Raw genomic sequence first — 20993 nt, 5'->3', positions numbered from 1 at the left:
GCCGCAGGCGCTTTGAGCGACCTTGGTGAAGCCCTTTGAATAAGAGGCAACTCCGGTAACGCCGATTCCCTCGGCTTCACAAGGGGAAACTCTGGCAACGCCGACTCCCTCGGCTTCACAAGGGGAAACTCTGGCAACGCCGATTCCCTCGGTGTCTGTGGGCGTGTGGATGAAAGAGGGAACTCTGGCAACGCCGATTCCCTCGGTGTCTGTGGGCGTGTGGACGAAAGAGGAAACTCCGGCAGCGCCGATTCCCTCAGTGTCTGTGGGCGTGTGGATGAAGATTCCGTGCCCCATAATCTTCTCCTCGCTGTGAGCTCCTGCTCGAAAAGGGGTGTGAGTGCGTCTGCTGTGTTTGCTCGCCGCGGCGGTCTCCCTCGATCCATATCTCTTTGGGCAGCTGGCACTCCAGTAGAGGGCGATTGTGGCATGTAAAAAGCCCGGGCTTGCAGACGATCCTTGGGGGCTGACGCCGGCTCGCTTCGGGAATTAGGCTGCGTATGGCGTAGGGATCGCACCGTTCGTACTTGGACTGAAGCTCGTTCCTTTGCAGCGCGCTCGTGAGGCAGCAGCCCATCGTCCGCATTATTGGCTGCTTGTGCATTCCCGCCGGAAGGAGGGGTGACCGTACCGCTTGTGCCAGACGCCCGCTTCTTTGCTTCGCGCTCGTGAGGTAGCAGCCCATCTCGAGCAGTGGTAGATGTTGGCTGTTGTGTTGCCCAGCTTGGGAGGGAGCCTATTGAGTAAAATCGCGGCAAACCATGACCCTGACGTGTCCATGGAGACGTCCCAAACCTCGACGTCGCCTTCATGTCGGGAGCACTGCGGTGCCCATTGCCGCTGCTGCCAGCTACGGCCGAGTATAACCTGTCTGACCGCCCATTATGCCGTAATAATGTCCCTGAGCGGTAGTCCAAAGATGTGCCGCTAGAGGAGTCTGGTAACGAGGGAAGCGCAGGGCGAATGCATCGTCTGTAGGTAGAGTTGAACCGACAGATCAAGCACGCAGACGGACGCTTCTGCTTCTGACTCACAAAACCTCGTCAGTCTCCGCAAGACGTCCAAAGCTGGCATTCTGTACGTACCTGCCATAATTCGCGCCTCATCATTCTTGGAACCGGCGAGGCATGGCGTTCTCCTACCACAAAGAGTCGAAGTTTGGGGATCGGCCTCGAAATGTCTCTACCAAAGCAGTTATCGGTTATCAACACCTCCGCTTTTTATTCGCTCGCTAAGGCGGTTACCGGTACAGGGGTGGGACTTGAAAGGTCGAGGTAAGCTCACACGAGGCTCGGTAAGCTACGCCCGAGGTACGGTAGCGTATCGAAAGAATACCGTAACGTTACAGCGAATCACCGAGCGATGCCGCAGACTGCCGCTGCGTAAGGGGCTATGTACTTGTACCTGGGTTAGGGTTCCACGGCACTGGATACAAGGCTTGACTCTCAAGCCGAAGTCCAATCATCGTGAACGGCGCATACAAACGTTTTCCCAAAGCGGCGCATTCCGGGAAGCACACGTCCTCTTTCTCATAGGGGGTCTCATAGGGGTGCTGAAGTGGTTCATCATTCTTCATTTTTCCTATTCCGGCCTTTTAACGCATCGCCAATATCATCCCGGGGGAGAAAAAGTTTCAACAAGCACCCAGAGGCCAAACACAGACGTATCATGGCCGAACCGTCCAAAACCGCCAAGGGCAAAGCACGCCTTTCCCGCCCTTCTTCAACCAAAACCACTAACAAGAACAACCCCTCCGAACCCCCTGCCCCCTTCCGCCCGGCCCCGGAGGCTCTCAAGCCCTTCTACGCCACCCTTCCCCCCGGGCACGTGTACATCACGCACATGGACCCGCGGCCAGCATCCTTCAAGCGCAAGCTGTTCCTGGTGCCCGTGGCCATGAACGTGGCCGTGGCGTGTATTTTCGTCTGGCGCATGGCCCACATCCTGCCGTACTATTTGGACCTGGCGTGGTCGGCGCTGGGCCACCGCAACAGCACGACGGTAGTAGCTGCCGAGTCGACGTGGCGGGAGCTGGGCGGGACCATCGTCGGGCGCGCCTTCACCTTCCTGCTCGACTTCCTCCTGGCCGTCTTCGTCTGGCCGTGGCCGTACGAGTTTGTCGTCGGCGCGGGCACCGCCGGCCGCGGCAGCCCCGTCCGCTGGCGCTGGGCGGTGGGATTCCGTGACCGTGAGATCTACGTCCGCCGCAGCCGCCCGTCTTGGGACCGGCAGCTCGCCGAGGCTGGCGACTTGCTTGCCGAGGACGCAAAGGCTGCCCGCGACGCTCGCGAAGTACTCATGGCCCAGGTCCGCAAGGCGACGGCCCCCATGCTGCTGCAGCAGAAGACGGGGTATTTGACCATGGACGGGGACTGGGACTTGGACTGGGCTGGGATGGTGACGGCTACGCGGCTGGTGGATCAAAAGAATGTCAAGCTGGAAGCATTTGGGCTTGTGGTGTTGCTGCATCATGAGCGGTTCGGGTGGTTGACGATTGATTTGGGCCAGGGGGAGGGCGCCGAGCAGGACGAGCGCCGGAGGCAAGTGTTTGCTTTCCGGGATGCGCTCGCCCAACTTGGCAAGGAGGACTTGTTCTTTCGCTGGGTCGAGATGATACAGTTCGAGACCACCCAGCCCGGTGGATTTACGGCTGAGAAGCAGGCCGCTGCGGCGAAGAAGATTAGGGACATGTTCAAATCGAACGGTGTGGATTTTGACGAGCTTTGGAAGGAAACGGTGGGGACGGATGGGTTAGCAGGCATGCCCTGATGGCCGGTACTGTATAGACATCTGTAATACCATGCCCTACCTCTCCGACTGCGTGGCGTTTGGCCCCTCCGGATATCATACGCGGCTTCGCGAAGCAGGGCAATGGATAAGCGGAGAAACGCGATCCGGTTGGAGATGCTCATATAGCGAAAGCGCAGACTTTCTGGGAATGTGGGCAGTCCCCTGTACTATCATAGATTCTTCATCGTCTCATTTCTTCTTCGGCTTCTTCGCCGGGCCTAACGCCGCTTCGCGTCTCTTGGCTTCCCTGGCCTCCATTTCGGCCCGTCGCGCCTTCTCTAGCGCCTCCTTCTCCTCCTTCTCAGCCTGCAAGGGAGTGTTAACGTTCGGCAACTATGAGGAAGAAAAGTGTTCAGGATCTCATACCTGTCTGCGGGCTGCTTCGGCCTCGCGCTTTTCCCGAATAGCCTTCAGGCGAGCGAGGTCCGCCTTGGCCTCATCCGTCTTGCCGGCCTCGTGCAGCTTGCGATATCTTTCCTTCGCCTGAGCAGCCTCGAGCGTCTCACGCTCCCGTCTGCTCGGTGTGCCCGTGCTCAGCTTCGCAAGGCCCTCGGTAGCCTCATCGACAGCCGCCGGCGCCTTAGTCTGGTTCCGCGCCTGGCGGGAATGATTCGGGTTGGCGGGCATGTCGTCCTCGCTCTCCTCCTCAGAGTCACTCGGCGGCAGGTCTCCGACCTGTACGGCCTGCTGCCTGGCCCTGGCAGCGGCGGCTTCCTTGCGGGCCTTCTTCTCCTTCTTGCGTTCCTCACGGCTCAGTTCGGCCGCGGCCGTGCTTGAAGGGCCGGCGGCATTATCCTCTTCCTCCTCAGAGTCTTCTTCCTCGGACTCTTCCTCAGACTCCTCGTCGGATTCCTGGAGCTTCTTCTGAGCATCAGCACTCCACATGCTAATCTCATTGCCGTCGGCATCGAGCGGTCGCAGGTCACGCGAAAAGTGCTTGCCGCCTATACCGGCCGGTCAGTCTCTGTTCAAGGCGAGCGGTGGGATTGTGCTCACCTCCCCGCGTGTATTTCTTGAATTTGCCGCCGCGACCGCGGGAGTTAGCACCGGGACCGCCGCCTGCCATTTTTGCGCTTGTTTGCGGAGAGGGGTGGCGGGATATAATCTATCCTCGTGCGGCGATTAACGATTGAGGGGCTCAAGCGCGTGGTCTGAGCAGTTTCAGGCCGGAAGCTATGCGAGGGCAGGCAAGGAACTCGAACCCTGAACACCAGTATGTACAGCGTAAGGGCAAAAGCCTCTTTCGGAATGATCCAAACTTGTTGACAATACGGACAAAACTGTGAGAGGCAAGAGCCAAAAAAACCAGGCACGCCAGGTATGTTGGAAGTGGTGCGGGCAAAGGCAATTTACTCACGGATCGCACCCCAAGGATCGCCTGCAAGCCCCGCCTTCTGTCAAAACCCCCACTATGCAGCTACGCTCGTTGACTCAACAAGACTTTTAAGAGCCCGAGGTACATACATACATAAGGTAGACATGGACTTTTAGGCCTTTATCGTGAGGTACTGCATTAGGTACCTTACCTGATATCCCAATTCTCAGCTCCCCTTTTGTAAGCAGACAGCCAGGAAATCGTTTACAACTTGTACGATACATAAATACGATACAGTATTCATTCTACAGTCAAATAATTGCGCCAGACGGCCAGTGCCTCTGTATGAAACTGCAGTGGTTACTTGATCTGCTACATGTATGTGTAATCCTGAGATCATATGAGCTTCTGGCTTTCATCGCGATATACCTGACCAGGCTGACGAACGATATGTCGACCACTAACCTCTGATTTATCAATCAACGGATGAGAGAATGAAACATGAGTGTATTAGTGTACTGTACATACATTCGTACCGCCGCTAAATTCTGATTGGCCAAGACGGGCAATGCCCCACTTCGCAATGGTCAAATATCATTTGAAAATCTTCGGCCTCGCAGCTTCGCTTCTTCCCTTTTCTCCTCATCATTCATAAAACAATTCCTTCATATTCACTCTGGTTTGAGTCTTATACCATGGCATTCTGGAGGGGAAACTGGAGGATAGATTGATTTCTGGCACTTACCCTCTGTCTCTGGCAGCTCGCTGCACCATTGGGGAACGGAGAAATTTTTCGCTTGATACATCCTTATACCTCATGCGATCCAGTCGTCGCCTCGTCGGGTCGTTGAGGCCATTGTCTTCAGGAGGGCAGTGTGCTGAGAAGCTGCAGTAGGTAGCTGGATTCTCTTAATTGATCACCTAGCCACCATCCACTTGGAGAAACCTACTACAGTAGGAAGTGAGATGTCTGCTTGCGTAGCTACAGCTGAACCGACCTCTACCCAGTACCACTCCCTGGCACGCCGAAAGTTGCAAGGACATCCCCAAGTTTCTGCCGCTTGCGAAGCCTTATATTTGGCTCCTCTTTCTCCCCTGGACGCTCTAAGCCTCTCTGCACTTGCTCCTCCTCGGGCCGAGGATCCATCGGAGCCTCCTGCTTCTGCTTCTGCTTCTCACCGCCTTTAGACCGAGAGAATATGATACGACTCTCGTCAGACCACAGGCGATGTGCTGGAAGGAGGCAAGGACCTCTTAGTCGGAGGGTGACGAATCTTCTTGTCATCACAGGAATACCCAGAACTCGGGCTTGAATGGAGGAGTTGAGTGCATCGCGTTCCATGTGAGAAAGAAGAGACAAAAACCAAAAGACATCACTGCCGGCCGGCCCTTCATGTGCCCACCACTGGCGAGGTTCGGGGTAGCTTATCATGGGTCCTGAACGGAGTCTTCTTATCTGTTCGATGCCGCCAGGTGTAGCAAATGAATGGTTGCCTTTCAGAAATGCTTGCCAGCCCTGATCGAGGCGATCCGTTAGGCCTGTATGGTGACCGCCTTTGGTGTAGTCATGGTCGAGGAGCCCTCGAGGACGGGGAATTAGAGCTACCGGCTGCCTGTCGTCCTCAAAGAGTAGACCCAGGTTCTCCATTCTTGACTTCCGGTGGTTTTTTGTTCGGCGATCATATAAAGCATCCGCATATGACACGAAGTGCGACTCGTGCCGTGGCAGCGAGGCTTCCCATCCCAAACTCTTAGCGATGTTCCTCGAATTCCGCCACCGAAACATCGACGAGGACGACAAGGCACTGACGTCGAGAATCTCTAGCTTTGGGAACTGAAGCACATAGTTCAAAAGACCTTCTGACAGTCCAGGGGAGCCGGAAGAGAGTATCATAACCCGCAGCTCAGCAAATGGGTTGGTCATTTCACTCCAACCCCTTGCGACACGGGTACTCATTCGGTGAATTGCGTCTGCCTTTGACTCCTCTTCAACTATTTCAAGCACTGCCAGGGAGCTGAGCCCCGCCAAGGAGAGTAATTCTTGGGCCTGGAAGTGCTTGACATTCTCGATGCGGAGGTATGTGAGACAACCGTCCAATGACCCAAGCGGATTCGTGTAGACGCTCAGCTCACACCGCGGGTCGGGTATCTCCTGGGAAAACCGGCGAAGGCCCATGGGGATGGTGATTTCGCCTTGATGTTTATCGCCCGAGACGGTACTAGTAAGCTGGCGCTCTGCCTCGCCAAAACCGTCTGCTTCAAATGCCTTCGAAACGACGGCCCAGTCACGGAGCGAGATAGGTCTGGAATCCTTGATATAAGCAAAGCCACCGAGAAGATGGGACATAGAGTCTCTCGCACCTAGTGGAATTCCAACCCATCAACTCGTTCCACAATTCCCAACACAAATGTGTTGGCAGCGAGAGCACGAAGTTGTCAGGCAGGGCGCTGAGACTGTTTGCAAGTACATGAAGGCACATTGCGCCTAATAACCGGGGGCCCTTCACCTGCCTTCCGCTGCGGCGGACACGAGGGAGTGCCTTCCCGCTGCGAAACCGGAACCAGCCCCTGTCATATTGAGACGCCGGAGCCACGGTCAGCTCCTCGAATTTCGACTCATCCTTGTAGGGATACGGAAGTTCACTCATGGTAGTTGACTCTTGCGGCGCGATGAGGGCAACCGGCGGAGTCAACTCTACTGAGTTGGTCTGTGGTGGCTTGGGAGAGGGAAAGCTAAAATGCTTGCGGGCTGCTCAAACTTAACAACGAATGGAAGGTGTAAAGCACGAGATTCAACATTCACACCACAAAGACATTTGCTGAATTGCTTTGACTACAAATCAGAATCATCAATGTCACTTCACGTCTTGTTTTGCCATGGACGAACCAAATAAACAAAAGAGGCACATGCGCGGCTTTGCCTTGAGTCTCTGGGGTTAGGGTTGATCGTGTGATTTTCACCTCAACTGCTGCTTCTTTCAACGTTGCTTACACTATCTCTTTCCTAGGTGGGAAGCTCCTGGACCTCTGGCGCTGCCCCGGCACCTGTCTTCTCTGGGCCCACCGCCTGCCCCTCGAGATGAAGCGACTTGTCCTTGCCCGCCGGTGGCACAATACCGACCTTTGTTTCTCGATGGGTGTCCATGACATCCTTCTTCCAGACGTTAACATAGAGAGGATAGCTGAGGAATTCGGATCAGCCAGCGAAGACACAGACCCGGGAGAACAGGTAAGCCGAAACTCACATCCAGGCCAGGATATAGCCCATCATTGGTATGGCCATGGCGACGTGGGCGTTCCGCCTATCCAGAACCGCTCCAGTCATAGGCGGAAAGACCATTCCCCCGGAAATCGCCGCAACCAGCAGCGACCCGCCCCTTTTCGTGTGCCGCCCTAGTCCACGGAGGCCGAGCGTGAAGATGGTGGCAAAGCAACACGACTCGAAGCACAAGACCAGGATCAGCATGGCGATAGACACGGTGCCGGCCGTGTTCATTGCTGCAACCACAAACACGAAGCAGAGCCCGAGATAGACCGCCAGCATGTAGCGGGGCCTGAACATTGGAATGGTAAGAAGGCCGCCGGCGACGAAGCGGTTGAAGGCATAGAGACCCTGGCCAACAGCGAGGAGATCAGCTATTCAGCGTTAGTCGGTCCGTCTGACGCATTTTCTTCGTCCGGGAGAAAAAGGATCACCTACATGATGTAGGCCGATCACGCCCGGCTTCCTCACAGAAGTTGATGAAATAGTTCTGCAGCTGGTCAGCAACCCCATCAATAATATGGCTCGCAATTGAACATGTCAACTGAACTCACCGCGACAGCCACCTGCGCACCGACATAACAAAACTGAGACCACACAGCCAGGAACAGATTTGTCTGCTTGCGGAACGGACCCGGGTCATACCCCCCAATCTCGTTCTCTTGCTGGTGCATATCGGCATCCGTGATCTCGGGCATGGGCGCAAGGAAGAAGAGTGCGATCAACAAGACGTTGAAGCACGCCACGCCCAGGTACACCCACTGGACGTTCCTCAACCCGTCCACATCATCCACCGTGTGCGCAAAGAAGACCCTTGACGCCAGCAGTGGCGCGACGAAGGAGCCCACGCCCTGCACGGCCTGGGCCAGGTTGAGGCGGATCTCGGAGTAGCGGGGCGGGCCGCAGATGGACAGGAACGGGTCGGCGGCGGTCTCGAGGGTGGCCAGCCCCGCGCCGACGACAAACATGCTGCCGCAGAAGCCGCCAAAGGACCGGTTCACGCCCGACGGCCAAAACAGCAGACACCCCACGGCAAATATGCCCAGCCCGCTCATAAAAGTCACCCGGAACCCGAAGCGGTGCAGGATCCACCCGGACACAGTCGGCGGGCAGATGAAGTAGGCGCCGAAATAGGCCGACGATAGGCCCGCGGCCATGCTCGCCGAGATGTTTAGCTCTCTCTGGAAGTGCGAGTTGAGGACTGTGTGCTCATGGATTTTGGTTGAGGACCATGTCAGTTTCACGCTGTGTGTCTCGCCTCCGGAGAGCTGGTTTCATGATATACAAGGAGCTGTAAAAGCAGATAATGGATTGAGCAACGAACCATCGAGCAGGCCGTAGGCGAAGCCCCAGAGGAAAAACAGCACGGTAACTAGACGGTAAAGGTAAGGTAAGGACACAATCAGCTGTATAGCCCAAGTCTCCTCCCTGGGGCGAGTCCCATACCAAGCAAATTTGGAACCATTGACTGCCTCAAGGTCAAGAGCGCGGCACTCGTGACCGTGTCGTCGCTGACCGTGATCTTCCTACTCCACAGGCCGCCCATGTTTGCAAGCTGGGACCTGGTTCTGGTTCGAATTTGTCTCAGTGATGTACCATCCCGTAAGTCCACTTCAGGTTGTCTCTGATAGTAAGGGAGTTGTCTAAAATCACCAAGGTTATCGTTCGAGCCCTCGCAGTCACTGACTCGGAATCCTGGATGTCAGCATGCTGCAAACCGAAAGTTCAACCACCTAGGTACTACTATTCAAGGCGGGGTCACGAAACCCAGATAAACACAATTCCCAGCTCGATGCCGGGCGGGCGATTATGTGGTTGGGTTAACCGTAGCATCGGGACGTACATGTGTAAGCCGTTGGGCAGCCCGCTTCTTCTCCCCCTCTCTGTACCAAGCGTTGGATATGTGTGGGCGAGGGCTCCCCTCTCAAGACATACCTCCAACCGCTGGCCACGGTTAAATAGAGAGCCATCTAGACCACTCTCATAGTTGCGGCAGTGATCAGCATACCGTTACTAACCCCCCGGCCTTGTGTAAAAGAGAATCCGGCCGCATACTTCGTAACTCATCTAGATGGATTATGTAGTAAGAAGTCAGTGCAAGCTGTGTGTTGGGTGCTGTCGACAAGTCTCACGTTGATGCAGCCACATCTCCGTATTATACGAGACTAAACCAAAGTCCAGAAACGGAACTCTACGCGTAAAGCGCCAGTTTATTGGTTTTTTCTTCTCTCTGCTTCTTCTCCTGGCCTCAGCTCTGCAACTACAAAGCAGTACCGCATCCGCGATAGGATCTCTATCCCAACAACTAAGTTGCCTTACCCAAGCAAGCCACCCCATTCCGGGCTTGCTAAGGGCTGCCAGGATATCGTGAAATCCCCTCCCCTTCTTCATTCCCCAAGCAGAACCCTCCCTCGTACAGGAGAAGGGTTCCTTTCCCGGAGCCTAACCACCCAACGGGCAGGCCAACCCGCCAAATGGCGCACCAACCAACCCGTTTCGCACGCCAGCAAGGCAGAACCACGACCCACAAGGCTTTCACGCCTCGCGGGAAGCAAAGTCTTGCTCCGCCCGCGCACCGCCGTGACCTCGGCGACAGAACAGATCCAGCTACAGCCGCCCAAGCCAACAGTACCTAAGCCTAAGCCTGCTCCTTCTCCAGGGTCTCCAACTCCTTAAGGACAGCCGCCTTGGTCGCAATCTTCTTAACTTGCGTATCCTCAAGCTTCTCGCCGCCCGCAAGCCGCATCTCGAGGTCCTCAATCGCCCGAATCTTCTTTTGCAAGCTGCGGATCTTCTTGGCATTGGCGTTGCCCGGTCCGTCGCCCCCACCGGCGGGTGCACCACCACCTGCCTGGTTGGCGGCCTGGGCGTGGCCAGGGCGGCTCTGAGAGCGGGCGCGCTGCGTGTTGCTGCGGTTGCGGGGAGGCTGCAGGTTGTTGTTGTTGTGGCTACTATTAGCATTATTATTATGGCGTGACCGGCTGCGCGCGTGGTGGGCATGACCGCGCCGGTCAGGGCTGCGGCCCTCGGCGCCCGATCCGGTTCCGTACTCGCGCGGAGACGGCGCAAGACCGCCTTCAGTAGCCGCCCGGGCCCCTGTCCCTTCTGCTGCCTGGGCATTGGCGCCCTCGTCCTTGGCTTTCTTGTTGCGCTTCTTCTTGTTCTTGTTGGCCTTGGACTGGTTCCCCTCCTCAGCGGGAGTCGCCCCGGGAACAGAGGGACGTTCGGCCGGCTCCGCTCCCGGCACCAGATGACGGGGCCGACCAAATCCATTCGACCCGATCGAGGGCGTGCCGTTGCTGACCGTGTGCGCCGCACCACCTTCGTCCTCGCGCTTGAAGTGCAGGGGCGTATCGGCACCGCGAGCGCCGGGCGGGCGGTAGGCGCCCACGGGCTTGGACGGCGTCTTGACCGTGCCCAGGTAAGCCAGTGCCGACGGATGCGGGGTTGGAACAGGATGCAACGGGTCCTCGCCAGGAGGGAAACTCTTTGGTGATGCAGGCCGCCACATGACGTTGTACAGCTCTACCATGTCCTCGTTGTACATCAGGCTGCCGCCGACGTGCCAGAGCTTGATTCCGTTATCCACCCGGAGGCGCGGCGACGTGGTGGCAGTCAGAATGTAACGGCTGTCTGGGCTCCAGGTGCACACGCTAGGGTTGCCACTCTCGATGGTGCAGATCTTGCGGTAGTCCTTCTCCAGATCGTACACATCGATCTGACCGGCCAAATTGCCAAAGCCGGCGACCAAGGCGAATCTGCCAGTGGGCGAGAAGATGATGGTGTTGCGAGGACCAATTGGGAACGAGTGAACAGGTACGGCCCGGTTATTGAAGATGGTGGTCTTAGCTGGCGTGTAACCATAGACCACACCAAACTCGGCCGAATTGGGAGACCAGGCAACGTCATGGATGGGGCCTTCCTTATCCAGCGTCACTCGAGCATCAACAGCTCCGTTGGCACTCAAAAGATACATGGTCGTCTCGCCGTAGTAGCTCTTGTTCGACTTGTCGACGTCGGTCTGCGCCAGCACGATCAAGCTGGTGCCCAGAGCGTTCCACTCCAGCCGCACCTTATCACCCTTGAAAAAGGTCTTTTGCGAAATCGGGCTGTTGAACTGTGGCACGTTATAGACCTTAACCGCGGCGGGTTGGCCCTGGGGAGGACACTGTTAGCATATTCAAAGGGATTGTTGCGACCTGTGAGATGAGATTACCTTGCGTTCGGGCACGAAGACGGCGACATTTTGATTGAGGCCAGGGGCAAGGGCGAAAGCGCTCACGCCCTCGACGCGCAGTCGGTTCCAAGGGGTGGAGAGGTCATCGCTGTTGTAGAACTGCACCTCATTCGTCACCATGCGGGCGCAGTAGCGCTCGTCGGCAGTGTATTGCAGGTTCCAGCCCGCTTGCGATTTTTGGACGAACTTGCCAATCGGCAGCTTCTCGGCGCCGTCCGCAAGATCCTCGACGACGCGCCAGACCTTGAGATTCTTGGTGGCGTCGCCGTTCTCGTCCTTGGAGGCCCGTTCCCAGGTGCTCAAAAAGGTTCCCCGCGGGGAAAAGCTCAGCTCGTAGACGAACGTCAGAGGAAGTGAGGTCAGTACGTGGCCGACAGAGGCGTCGACGACGACGACACCCTCATTGGAAGCGTATGCGAAGTAGCGACCGCAGGGCGAGTAGACACAGCACCTGAGGTTCCCTTCGGGCTTGACGAACCCAGGGAGGGCTTCGTAGACTGGCGCAGCGTCAAAGACGCCGATGGCCTTCTGAGTTCGGTAAGCAAACTGCAACGGATTCGCCATGACTAGTGAAAGCCACAGGTGATCGCGATAGCAGGTCGGTTCAGTGCTCTTGTTGGTTTCTTGGTTTCCTGTTGCTGTTTTCCGCGAGGGAGCGCCGATTGCGTCTTTGGTGGAAAGCGCAAGTGCCGGGACAGGTCCGCGTATTTCTGACAAAGCCGATCGGGTTTGACGAGTTTTTGACGCGGTACTGCACACGTGTCGGATGGCGGTGACTGGTCGTTCTGTGACGGAGAGTTGCGGCAATGACAATGAGCACAACAAGCCTCAACCGAACACAATCAGGCAGCAACAATTGATCGTCTTCTGTCTGTAGGTGCAGCAGGACAGATCTGGCTCAGCCGGGTGGAGACAGCGCTTTGAATGCGATCCGAAGATCACCACAACCACGCGACAGCGGAGAGACGATGACGGGGCGATCGACGGAGAAGCAACCGGATCGGGCCTTGCGGAGTTTGAACAAAGAGGCCACGCTGTGATCCGAAGAATAAAACCGACAGGCACGAAAGGGGAGAACCAGTGAAGAGAAGCACCCTAAGGGAAGGTTGACGAAGGCGGTGCGTGCTGAACCGGGCTGGGTTGAGGACAAAGGGAAAAGAGAAAAGGAACACGAAAATGGGGAGAAATTCCACAACATGACTGGTGTTTTTTTACCGTAAAACCTTTCCTGCAAGCTGATTCAGGCCGTGCCCGACTGGGGTCTAACTGGGTGCCACAGCAGCGACTGGACTAGGGTTGGTTCCAGGCCGTTAGAGACCCACTAAAACTCCAGTTTAGGTTTCTTGGCGCCTGAGTTGTCCGTATCCGTCACCCGGAACATGTGGTTCTTTTCTCCGCTACAATTGTTTTGATCGATGTGGAAATATCGACATACCTACCATCTAGGTAATGCGGAATTGTACCAATACGTTTCAATTCCCTTCTCTTGATGACTCGACAAACTTCTCACTATACTACAGTAAGCTAGGTTTCAAGGCTGATCTCGGTGCGGTCTGGCAAGAAATAGAGTCCCGGCTCACTTGCCGGTCTTGATCTCCTCTCAGGGCTCACTTTCATTCAGTTCACCCTGGCTCGTCCAATCCCACAGGAAACCGATCTCTTTAATGTCAGCCGACACGACATTCCACCGAGGGCTTTCAGGAAGCGGTCTGCCGACTCTCGAGATGTCATTTAACGGACTTTGATGCAGCTCCCTGCGGCTAGTCTCTACGTAGCCAATGGCTAGGCCTGGCCACCTCAAGCACAGAAAATTCAGTCTCGCATTTGGGCCAACCGAAGACGAGTTTTGTCAAGGATACCTACTGTGGTATGAATTTCCTAGGCGCGGCCGGCGGGCGGCACAGCTTCCCATGGCTAACTGATGGCTTCTTCCAACTCATGCTCTCTTGCCGGGGCGTACTTTAGGATTTACGCGTTGCATACAACTTAACATCCACCCCTATTCCACTGGTTTTTAGTGAAGCGCGTACAACCAAGTGGTTCGCCTCTCCAGGAAACTATATCTGACGGGACAAGTTGACAGCTACAGGGCCCATGCCATGTATATCGTGTAGACTCGACCCCTACTCAGCAGCCGAAGGGAGTGGGCATTCCTCAGATACAATCTGTAACTTCTCTTAGCGCGAGAGTGACGTCACTAACCCGCAGCAGAAGGTGCTGCACTTGGGCTGTTGCATCAGGGTGAAGGACGGATGCGATATTCACTCAAAGGCCAGATACCAGCTATGTATCCGTAGTTGCGCCGTAAACTCGGGCATTGCAGCCTATCCGGATTCCCATTCACTTGTGCACTTTGCTTCCATGGTCAAGAGGTGAAAGGACCATACTGAAAAACAGGTTACAATTTAACGTTACACGTATGAAGCGTAAACCAACTTGCCATTGATGTTCAAAAAGCCTGGATATGAAATCGAGATCATTCGAGATAACTGACTGCTTGAAATCCTCCGACAGTAAAACTAAGACGTGGCAACTGGTGTCTTTGATACTAATTGCATATTCTTAACAGCGTACTGAGCAGTCTCGACACCATGCTCGTCTTGATACGTCAGTCAGCCCTGACAGGACGGGAACTGTTTACGCTAATGTTAGGCTGAGTCTGAAACACACAAAAAAGAAGCGAGACAGGGGTGAAATGTCGCCGGAACAAGCCGCTGTGGGTTTGTGTTTTTTAAGTTTTCCAGGCGTTGCAGCACGGACCATTTCAGCCTCCACGAGTGGCGCTGGCTCCAACGGTGGGCAGCCTTGTTCAGCCGCATCCAACGTCTCAACATCAACAAATGTCCAACCCTTCGCGTCACAGTGGAAGCCGCTTGCCACCGTCGCTTACCAAACGTCCCGAATCTTTCAGTGTTATCTCTGCGGTTAAGGGGGACTCGGGGGGTGATAAGTCAATTGGATGCTCGTCAGGGGTGCATTCTCTTCTCCTATTGTCCTTAATGTCTCGAATGTCTAAATTTCAGAAAAGAGAACACTTGCACCTGGCTAGCCAGTAGCAGCTTGGCATCTTCAATGAACATGAACTTCCATTGGCACGACAAGTGGCCTCTCATTGTCTTCCGGCTTGACAATGGGACTTCTGCTCCATTGTTCCCTCCTGGCACTCCCTTCTTCACTCGCTCTTCCTCAAGGGCTTTATACAGTCAGGTCAGCACGACAGGTTGAAAGCATTGCAGTACCAAGGCTGGGATTTGACAAGTGACACCATGCTTTAGGGTCCTAGTCCATTAGCAAATTTGTACACTTCACTGAGGTTCAAATCAATTATAAGCCTCAATGGCGTTTCCTTTGCCCCAGGTTGTGTCACTGCTCCAATCATTTCTCGCCATAACCAATGATCGCTGTAGTATACTTGACTGACATTGAAGTACACGCTTTACGGCTGATCACTCACTGCTGGTGATTCTAATGACGAGCCTGTCAAGCTGGTACGGCTGAGGCTGATCAGGATGCCCACCCCCCCCCCCCCCCCCCCCCCCCCCTTTTTTTATCAGATTTATGAGCCGCCCACGGTGTTGAGTGAATACTGCTAGGACTCTGAACGATAACAAGCTTCCTATGGGGATATAATGACGGAGACAATCATCTTTCTGTTACATATCTCAAGGCCCCTGAAGCCATGGATGCTGGAGATAATGCCTTGTTACCGTCATGCTGCCCATGACTGAACCAGGAAACTTATCGCTTGCCCCGGACAGTACCGTGGCAGGGCTTCAAGTTATCTATCGCTGTGCTTAAGCACCACAGGAGGAGGGTCAGCATGCCAGTGCTGGTGAGCATAGTTGTTCAAGCACCTTCGGACGGAAGTCACGGGACCCCATTTGATATTCCTTTTGGAGTAAAAATGAAGGATGAACTGGGAATCAGATCAGTGCCAGAGGGTCCGAGCACCTCCAAGTGAATATCTACCCAGCCCTTCTTGCATCTCCCACCTTTCTTCTCTTTCCCCATCACCATCGACGTTTTTCTCCAGCCCTCCCGTCCCAACCACATCTTCGTGATCGAGAAAACAATGTAAGTCCATCGGTTCTTTAGTCTGTTACTCTGTCGCTTGCCTGTAGCCATCCCCTTCAAGTCGCCTGTGATATCTGAAACCTGCTATTTATCGGTGGGTACAAATCACACAGCCGACCGACCGACGGCGAGAGATTGGACGATCAGCAGTTCAGTATTCTGATCTGAAGACTGTCTTTCTCCATCGCGACACCATAGTTCCATCCTCAGACAACCTTCTTTCATCCCCCGACGCAACCCTCTCACTTCCTCTTGTCACGTAACCCATCGGTCACGCATCGCCTGCTTCCCAGGCCATTGAGACCCTCCACATTGTGCTAACCACCGAGTCTCAGATGGTGAAGGAAGCGCACGCCGGTGCTCCCAGCTTCTGGGAGACCCTCGAGGCCCGCCTCTGGCAGGGTCTCGAGGCTGATATCTTTCTCGGTAAGTCCAAGACTACACTGAGGGTAACAGATTCGCAAGCACAAGCAAACTACACAACTCCAAGTGGCGATGAGACAGTCAGAGATTGGCCCTTTCACAGGCAGACAACGGGCTACCCTTAGTTCTGGCCGTGGGTATGGCTTTCACTGTCAACGAGCTTGTCGTCGTTGGCAGCCTCGTCGTTCAGGGGGTGCTCGGCGCCACAGTCTATGGTCTCACCCCGATCATTCGCCGTGAGCGTGGGCCGGGCTGCGACCTTCGCATCGTCGGCCCCAGCCCGTAATACGCGACGTGTATGCGACGATTATTACGACGCAGACAGCTAGCTTGGACCGCCCGGCGACGCAGACAGGCAGCATTGACCGCCTTGCTCGAGCATAAATTCATCCTTTCCCTGCACAATTTCCTTCCTTTCTTTCCTTCTTATGAGATCACGAAAGGCTGACTTTTCTTTTCTTCAAAACAGCCACCGACTCCGACGAAGACTGGGAGTCCCTTCCTTCTTCTCCTCCGCTCTCTCCGCTCCGCCCGCCGCCCGCTTTTCTCTCTCTCTCTCTTTCTCTTTTGCCGACCGTCGATTCCCCGCGGTCGCCAATCCCTTCGCTGCCCTCCTCAATGGGCGATCGGCTTGCTGCGTCAAGGCGTAGCAAAATGGAGCGTACCAACGCGTGGCTCCTCGGCCACCATCACGAGCAGATGGTGGCCATGATGAAGGTCAAGGCCCGGGTCCTCGAGACCTACGAGAGGGCGGAGAACCGCAAGGTTCTCCACCTCGACTGGTACGTGGAATTTGAAGCCGCCCAGCCCTAACTTGAACCTCAATTGAAAAGAACACGCCTTTACTGACCGCCCTGTTTATCAGGATCGCTGGAAACCCAGCCGATCCCGCCGTGGCGACCGCCGGCAGCAATGCTGGCGGCGCGCAAGCTTCGAGCTCCGGCTCAAGTGGCCTGACCAACGTCGGGACCCCCACAGCGGATGTGTACATCCGCGCCATACAGCACCTCGACTCGAAGGAAGCAGTAAGTCTTAGCAATTTCTTCCACATTTCCGTTTTGGTTTCGCTCCCCTCCGCTCTTTTCTTTGTAACTCTTTTGGCTTCTGTTACCTTCGATTGTGATTTGAAATTGAACTTGATGCTGATGACCTTTTGCAACAGTGGAACAAATCCGCCCTCGCTGGCGACTGGCTGACCCATGCAAATGGGGAGCGCCAGTTCTACCTCGAGATCCAAGTCAAACGGATCTCTGGAGCCGACGAGGAGCTCCTACAGCTGTGCGGCATCCAGGACGCCTACGCCTGGTTGGCCATGCATGACCCTGCCAAAGTCGTCGAGCAGATCAAAGTGCCCGAGTCCACTCGACGCATGTTCCCCGCCATCAAGGAGGCTCATGAGGACAAGCTCCAGCAACAGCGCGAGCAGGCCATCGCCGCTGCAGCTTCCACCTCGCTTCAGTCGCCTGAGTCGTCCGCCGACAAGGGCAAGGGAAAGGCAGTCGCCGTTACTGAGGGCCATGTCGACGCCTCTGCTGCTCCTCGCACAGCTCTCGACCTCAATCGCGACGAGGTCCCAGTCGCCAGCACCGGCATCATTGGTGAGCAGAACTCGCCCTCGCCAAAGACCGATAACGAGTCGACCGAGGAGTCGGATGGATCGCAGACCGACGTTGCCAGCGCCAGTTCTTCGTCCAACGCGATCCGTCGTGCCAGCAGCGAGGGCCCGTACGATGGCTTCATCCAAACCCGCATGTTCGACCTTGAGGAGATGATCGCGAAAAAGATGGACGAGTTGCGCCACATATTCTCCTTCACCGAAGACCCGACTTTCAGGGCGATCAAGGCCAAGTCCTTCATTTACGCCGTGCGCGTCATCGCCATTCCGGGCGACAAGAACGTCGTCAATCTCTTCCGGGGCCCGGCCATCCCAGAGCGCAAGGGCACCCTCCTCGCACAAGGCGGCTGGGTTGTCCCGCCCATGGAGGAGCGTCTCGCCTATCGCAACCGTGGCCGGCACAACCGAAAAGCGGCCAAGAAGCAGTCCAAGAACCCTCCCAAGCTGTACAAGCCCGAGCGCTGGCTGGCCAACCGGATGTGGCTCGACTGGACCAACGACTCGGAACCGCGCTACCACGGCCTGCCCATGCCCCTCTGGAACGAGCCCGTCGACCCGTGCCTCGAGGACGTCTACTGGATGGTGTGGCAGCTGCTCAGCGGCGTGCAGTACATTGGCGTGCGCTCCGGTTACGGCTTCGGCATCAAGCGCCACGACGACCGCGGCGACAAGGCCTTGCTTGACGCGTGCCCCTTCCGCAGCCCTTCGCTCGAGGCAAAGTATTACCCCGCCGTCGCCGACGAGTCCAACGGCAGCAAGAGCTAAACCCCCCGGGCCTGTGATGCGACGCCAAGTTGAGGACATTTCTCTCTTTGATGCTCTCTGTCGCCCTGACATACCAAGACCCGATTGCGGCTCCATGGTTTCTTTTACTTTTTTGTCACGGTCTCATTCTCGGATGTTCTCAGTTTTTCGGGCGGCCCCGTCGCATGATACAGTACACATGGCATTATGGTGGTGGAGTTTGGTACCCTCCGGATATTTGGAGTTTCCTGGATGGGCCTTGGTGGATGGTCCTGGTCATGCCAGCATCTTTCACACGATAATGACTCTTTTTCCTCATGATGGCAATGATGATGATAATGATCATGACGACGATGATATGAGGGTGATACCCATTTCTTATTCTCTTCGGTTTCTTCTTCTTCTGTACTGTAAGATATCTCTCCGGCTATTCTCGCCGTGATAAAAATAAGAAGCGCAAGCCAAACAAATTATCCGCACCCTCCATGATAACTAGAGTGTCCATGTCCATTTCCCATCGCTTCACGATGCTCTTGTGTTTGCGCCATATCTGTCGTGCCCGCGTATGACACGCACCAGGCACCCGGGAAGCTGCCATGCTGCAGTGTCCCCGTCTTTCCGATCACACCTCCCTGTTCCATTCTTGAGATGGTTACTTATGCTTCCATCACTGTGTGCCATGCAGGCCACGCAAACAGAACCCCAGAGAACATCCACGTCGTCAAACGGTATGAAATCCTACGCTATGTTCTGGGACGTAGGAGCACACCTTCCCGATCTGACTCCAAGCCGCTCAGTCTGTGTCTTTTGTGATCTGTCGCAGGCCATTGAATGCTCTCCTCGATGTTACCGAGTGGATGGTCAAGATTTGGCTGAGCATGTGGCACACCAGTTGTCAGCCCTCCTGGGTAAATTTGAGGCGTATCGTGTATGCACATGATTGATTGATCTGTAGTATCCAGTCCTGGAAGCGCTGCGCTGTAGTCCACAATTTTAATGTCTCTAGATACGCAACTCATCCCACAAAAGGCGTGCCTGTCTCCTAAACCGCTCAATAGACGGTGAGCGTCACGGCGAAACTTCAATGAAGCGCCCCCAACTCTCACGTGCAAGTTGCTCACGATAGGCTCGTCCCGCTTTCCGAGATCTCGCCCCTCCCGGGCAGGATCCCGCGATCGACAATCGTATGCCCCGATCTGGAAGCCATCCATCGAGGAAAAGCCGAGAGGGGCGAGGGGCGTGTCCGTAGAAATCGAGATAAAGCGATCTGGTATGTACCGTACACGTGTAAATACACTGTAGGTTCCCGTCGCAGTGGGAAACCCCTGCCCCAGTGGACGGTTACCCTCGGTCACCAGGCTCTTTCCTTCCAGCGGGTACCACCAGATCTCTCTCCCGCACATCGTGGATGGGCTCGTGCCTCTGCCTACGCAAGTGAGCAGCATCAAGCCAACGCTGGAAACCCGACAGGAGGGCCGCTAGCTTGGGTAGCCCGAGGACGTCGACGACACTCAGTGCCCCGGGCATCCAGTAGCTACCCCGCAGTACATGAGCCGACGCCAAAGGGTTGCGACGGGGACGGGGACGGCAGTGGAGTAGTGCCCGCCGTGTCCCGCATCGTGGGTGAGTGGTAACGCAGGTGTTTGCCTTGCATACTGCACAACCTTGGTCTTGGAAACACTTGCCGGACCTGGTTGGCGGTTCTGGGCCCTTTCCCTCTTCGATGTGATGCGCATCCAGGGGTTTACCCATACCATTCTCAGGGTCCTTTGAACCACACGCGCTCGAATTTCGTGTTTCTTCCTTCCAGCTCGTCAACGACGCGTCGCGCGAATCCGTATCTTGGCCTCTGCGACAACCCGAAAGCACTGACGCGATACCAACATTGAAGACGAAGGCTTTCGAGATCAATCATGCGTCATTGCCCTTGGGTATGATTGCATCCAATGGAGTGGGCCCGAGATCTCTCCAGCGAGTTTTGTCTTTGGGGGGTAGGAAACATCGCTTGCGCGGGCCCCAGGACAGAATTCGCGACCATAAGGATCCAATTCTGCAGCCGAGAAGACCCCTTGCTGAAGGTAGCGACCGCAAGACGCCGTCTAGGCTGCTCGGGAAGGTCCAATATTGTTGTCGGACTGCTTGCAACTCGTTCGGCTGTGGCTAGAAACAACACGCCACCAGTGGCGATTCTGTAGTGGTTGCCAGAGGACACTGCCACGTCCAGGCCTCGTCTGCGTGAAGCTAGAACCGTGCGTTATTTGCACCAGTCAACGCGCTGGTTGTGTCCGCGTTGCCTCCGGGGAATTGTCCATTTTGTGTGTTCGATCTGCATCAGAACGTCAGTCTTTGAGCATCGCCATCACTTTCTACTTTTTGAAGTTGACATACATACCCTCTCTCAGGCGCCACCCTAAAAAAAGAATAAACGGCAGCAAGTCGAGTCGAGGTTCATTATCATGGAATGACGAGGAGAGCACATCATTTTTTCCTTAAAGAACACGGTCATAGGCGATCTGTGGCTGCGCGAGGGAGC

At 55.6% G+C, this 20993-nt stretch overlaps 8 protein-coding genes across 8 annotated transcripts; 2 read left to right on the top strand and 6 right to left on the bottom strand.

Annotated features, from left to right (window-relative positions):
• The first annotated feature begins 1480 nt into the window (after positions 1-1480).
• Positions 1481-3099, top strand: N656DRAFT_780370 (uncharacterized protein). Its single transcript, XM_064815360.1, has one exon. It carries the CDS (start codon positions 1669-1671, stop codon positions 2767-2769), a length of 1101 nt encoding a protein of 366 aa, XP_064669214.1. The 5' UTR covers positions 1481-1668; the 3' UTR covers positions 2770-3099.
• Positions 2980-3856, bottom strand: N656DRAFT_769275 (uncharacterized protein; the record flags this gene model as incomplete). Its single annotated transcript, XM_064813689.1, has 3 exons — positions 2980-3096; positions 3157-3734; positions 3787-3856. The coding sequence occupies 3 exons, from the start codon at positions 3854-3856 to the stop codon at positions 2980-2982; spliced, it is 765 nt and encodes a 254-aa protein (XP_064669213.1).
• A 1076-nt stretch (positions 3857-4932) lies between these two features.
• On the bottom strand, positions 4933-6958 carry N656DRAFT_145584 (uncharacterized protein). The gene is made up of 2 exons (XM_064808645.1): positions 6467-6958; positions 4933-6408 (listed from the first exon to the last, which is right to left on the bottom strand). Exons 1-2 carry the CDS (start codon positions 6751-6753, stop codon positions 5106-5108), a joined length of 1590 nt encoding a protein of 529 aa, XP_064669212.1. The 5' UTR covers positions 6754-6958; the 3' UTR covers positions 4933-5105.
• A 48-nt stretch (positions 6959-7006) lies between these two features.
• N656DRAFT_780368 (glucose galactose transporter) lies at positions 7007-9213 on the bottom strand. Its single transcript, XM_064815359.1, has 6 exons — positions 8814-9213; positions 8692-8739; positions 7922-8568; positions 7806-7857; positions 7351-7741; positions 7007-7287 (listed from the first exon to the last, which is right to left on the bottom strand). Exons 1-6 carry the CDS (start codon positions 8830-8832, stop codon positions 7110-7112), a joined length of 1335 nt encoding a protein of 444 aa, XP_064669211.1. The 5' UTR covers positions 8833-9213; the 3' UTR covers positions 7007-7109.
• A 792-nt stretch (positions 9214-10005) lies between these two features.
• N656DRAFT_711230 (translation initiation factor eIF-2A) lies at positions 10006-12168 on the bottom strand (the record flags this gene model as incomplete). Its single annotated transcript, XM_064811736.1, has 2 exons — positions 10006-11523; positions 11584-12168. 2 exons carry the CDS (start codon positions 12166-12168, stop codon positions 10006-10008), a joined length of 2103 nt encoding a protein of 700 aa, XP_064669210.1.
• A 4101-nt stretch (positions 12169-16269) lies between these two features.
• On the bottom strand, positions 16270-16605 carry N656DRAFT_145552 (uncharacterized protein). Its single transcript, XM_064808644.1, has one exon. It carries the CDS (start codon positions 16489-16491, stop codon positions 16312-16314), a length of 180 nt encoding a protein of 59 aa, XP_064669209.1. The 5' UTR covers positions 16492-16605; the 3' UTR covers positions 16270-16311.
• A 150-nt stretch (positions 16606-16755) lies between these two features.
• N656DRAFT_799012 (uncharacterized protein) lies at positions 16756-18481 on the top strand (the record flags this gene model as incomplete). Its single annotated transcript, XM_064817827.1, has 3 exons — positions 16756-16883; positions 16967-17126; positions 17264-18481. The coding sequence occupies 3 exons, from the start codon at positions 16756-16758 to the stop codon at positions 18479-18481; spliced, it is 1506 nt and encodes a 501-aa protein (XP_064669208.1).
• Positions 18482-18842: 361 nt separating this feature from the next.
• Positions 18843-20156, bottom strand: N656DRAFT_145485 (uncharacterized protein). The gene has a single exon (XM_064808643.1). It carries the CDS (start codon positions 19903-19905, stop codon positions 19204-19206), a length of 702 nt encoding a protein of 233 aa, XP_064669207.1. The 5' UTR covers positions 19906-20156; the 3' UTR covers positions 18843-19203.
• Between the last annotated feature and the right edge of the window lie 837 nt (positions 20157-20993).

This window comes from Canariomyces notabilis, assembly GCF_033297395.1.
Source record: "Canariomyces notabilis strain CBS 508.74 unplaced genomic scaffold N656scaffold_14, whole genome shotgun sequence".
NCBI classification, from domain to species: Eukaryota; Fungi; Ascomycota; class Sordariomycetes; order Sordariales; family Chaetomiaceae; genus Canariomyces; species Canariomyces notabilis.
This window is presented reverse-complemented; position numbering and strand designations above follow the sequence as displayed.

What these genes read in the sequence shown, in the direction of transcription:
- N656DRAFT_145485 (XM_064808643.1), bottom strand. Translation starts at nt 19,905, where the DNA reads ATGCTGCTCACTTGCGTAGGCAGAGGCACGAGCCCATCCACGATGTGC.
- N656DRAFT_780368 (XM_064815359.1), bottom strand. An exon ending in GTGCGCAGGTGGCTGTCGCG is followed by an intron (nt 7,858 to 7,921) that starts GTGAGTTCAGTT and finishes GACCAGCTGCAG; the next exon opens with AACTATTTCATCAACTTCTG. An exon ending in GGCTATATCCTGGCCTGGAT is followed by an intron (nt 7,288 to 7,350) that starts GTGAGTTTCGGC and finishes CGAATTCCTCAG; the next exon opens with CTATCCTCTCTATGTTAACG.
- N656DRAFT_780370 (XM_064815360.1), top strand. Translation starts at nt 1,669, where the DNA reads ATGGCCGAACCGTCCAAAACCGCCAAGGGCAAAGCACGCCTTTCCCGC.
- N656DRAFT_145552 (XM_064808644.1), bottom strand. Translation starts at nt 16,491, where the DNA reads ATGAATTTATGCTCGAGCAAGGCGGTCAATGCTGCCTGTCTGCGTCGC.
- N656DRAFT_145584 (XM_064808645.1), bottom strand. Translation starts at nt 6,753, where the DNA reads ATGAGTGAACTTCCGTATCCCTACAAGGATGAGTCGAAATTCGAGGAG. An exon ending in ATGGGTTGGAATTCCACTAG is followed by an intron (nt 6,409 to 6,466) that starts GTGCGAGAGACT and finishes CAAGGATTCCAG; the next exon opens with ACCTATCTCGCTCCGTGACT.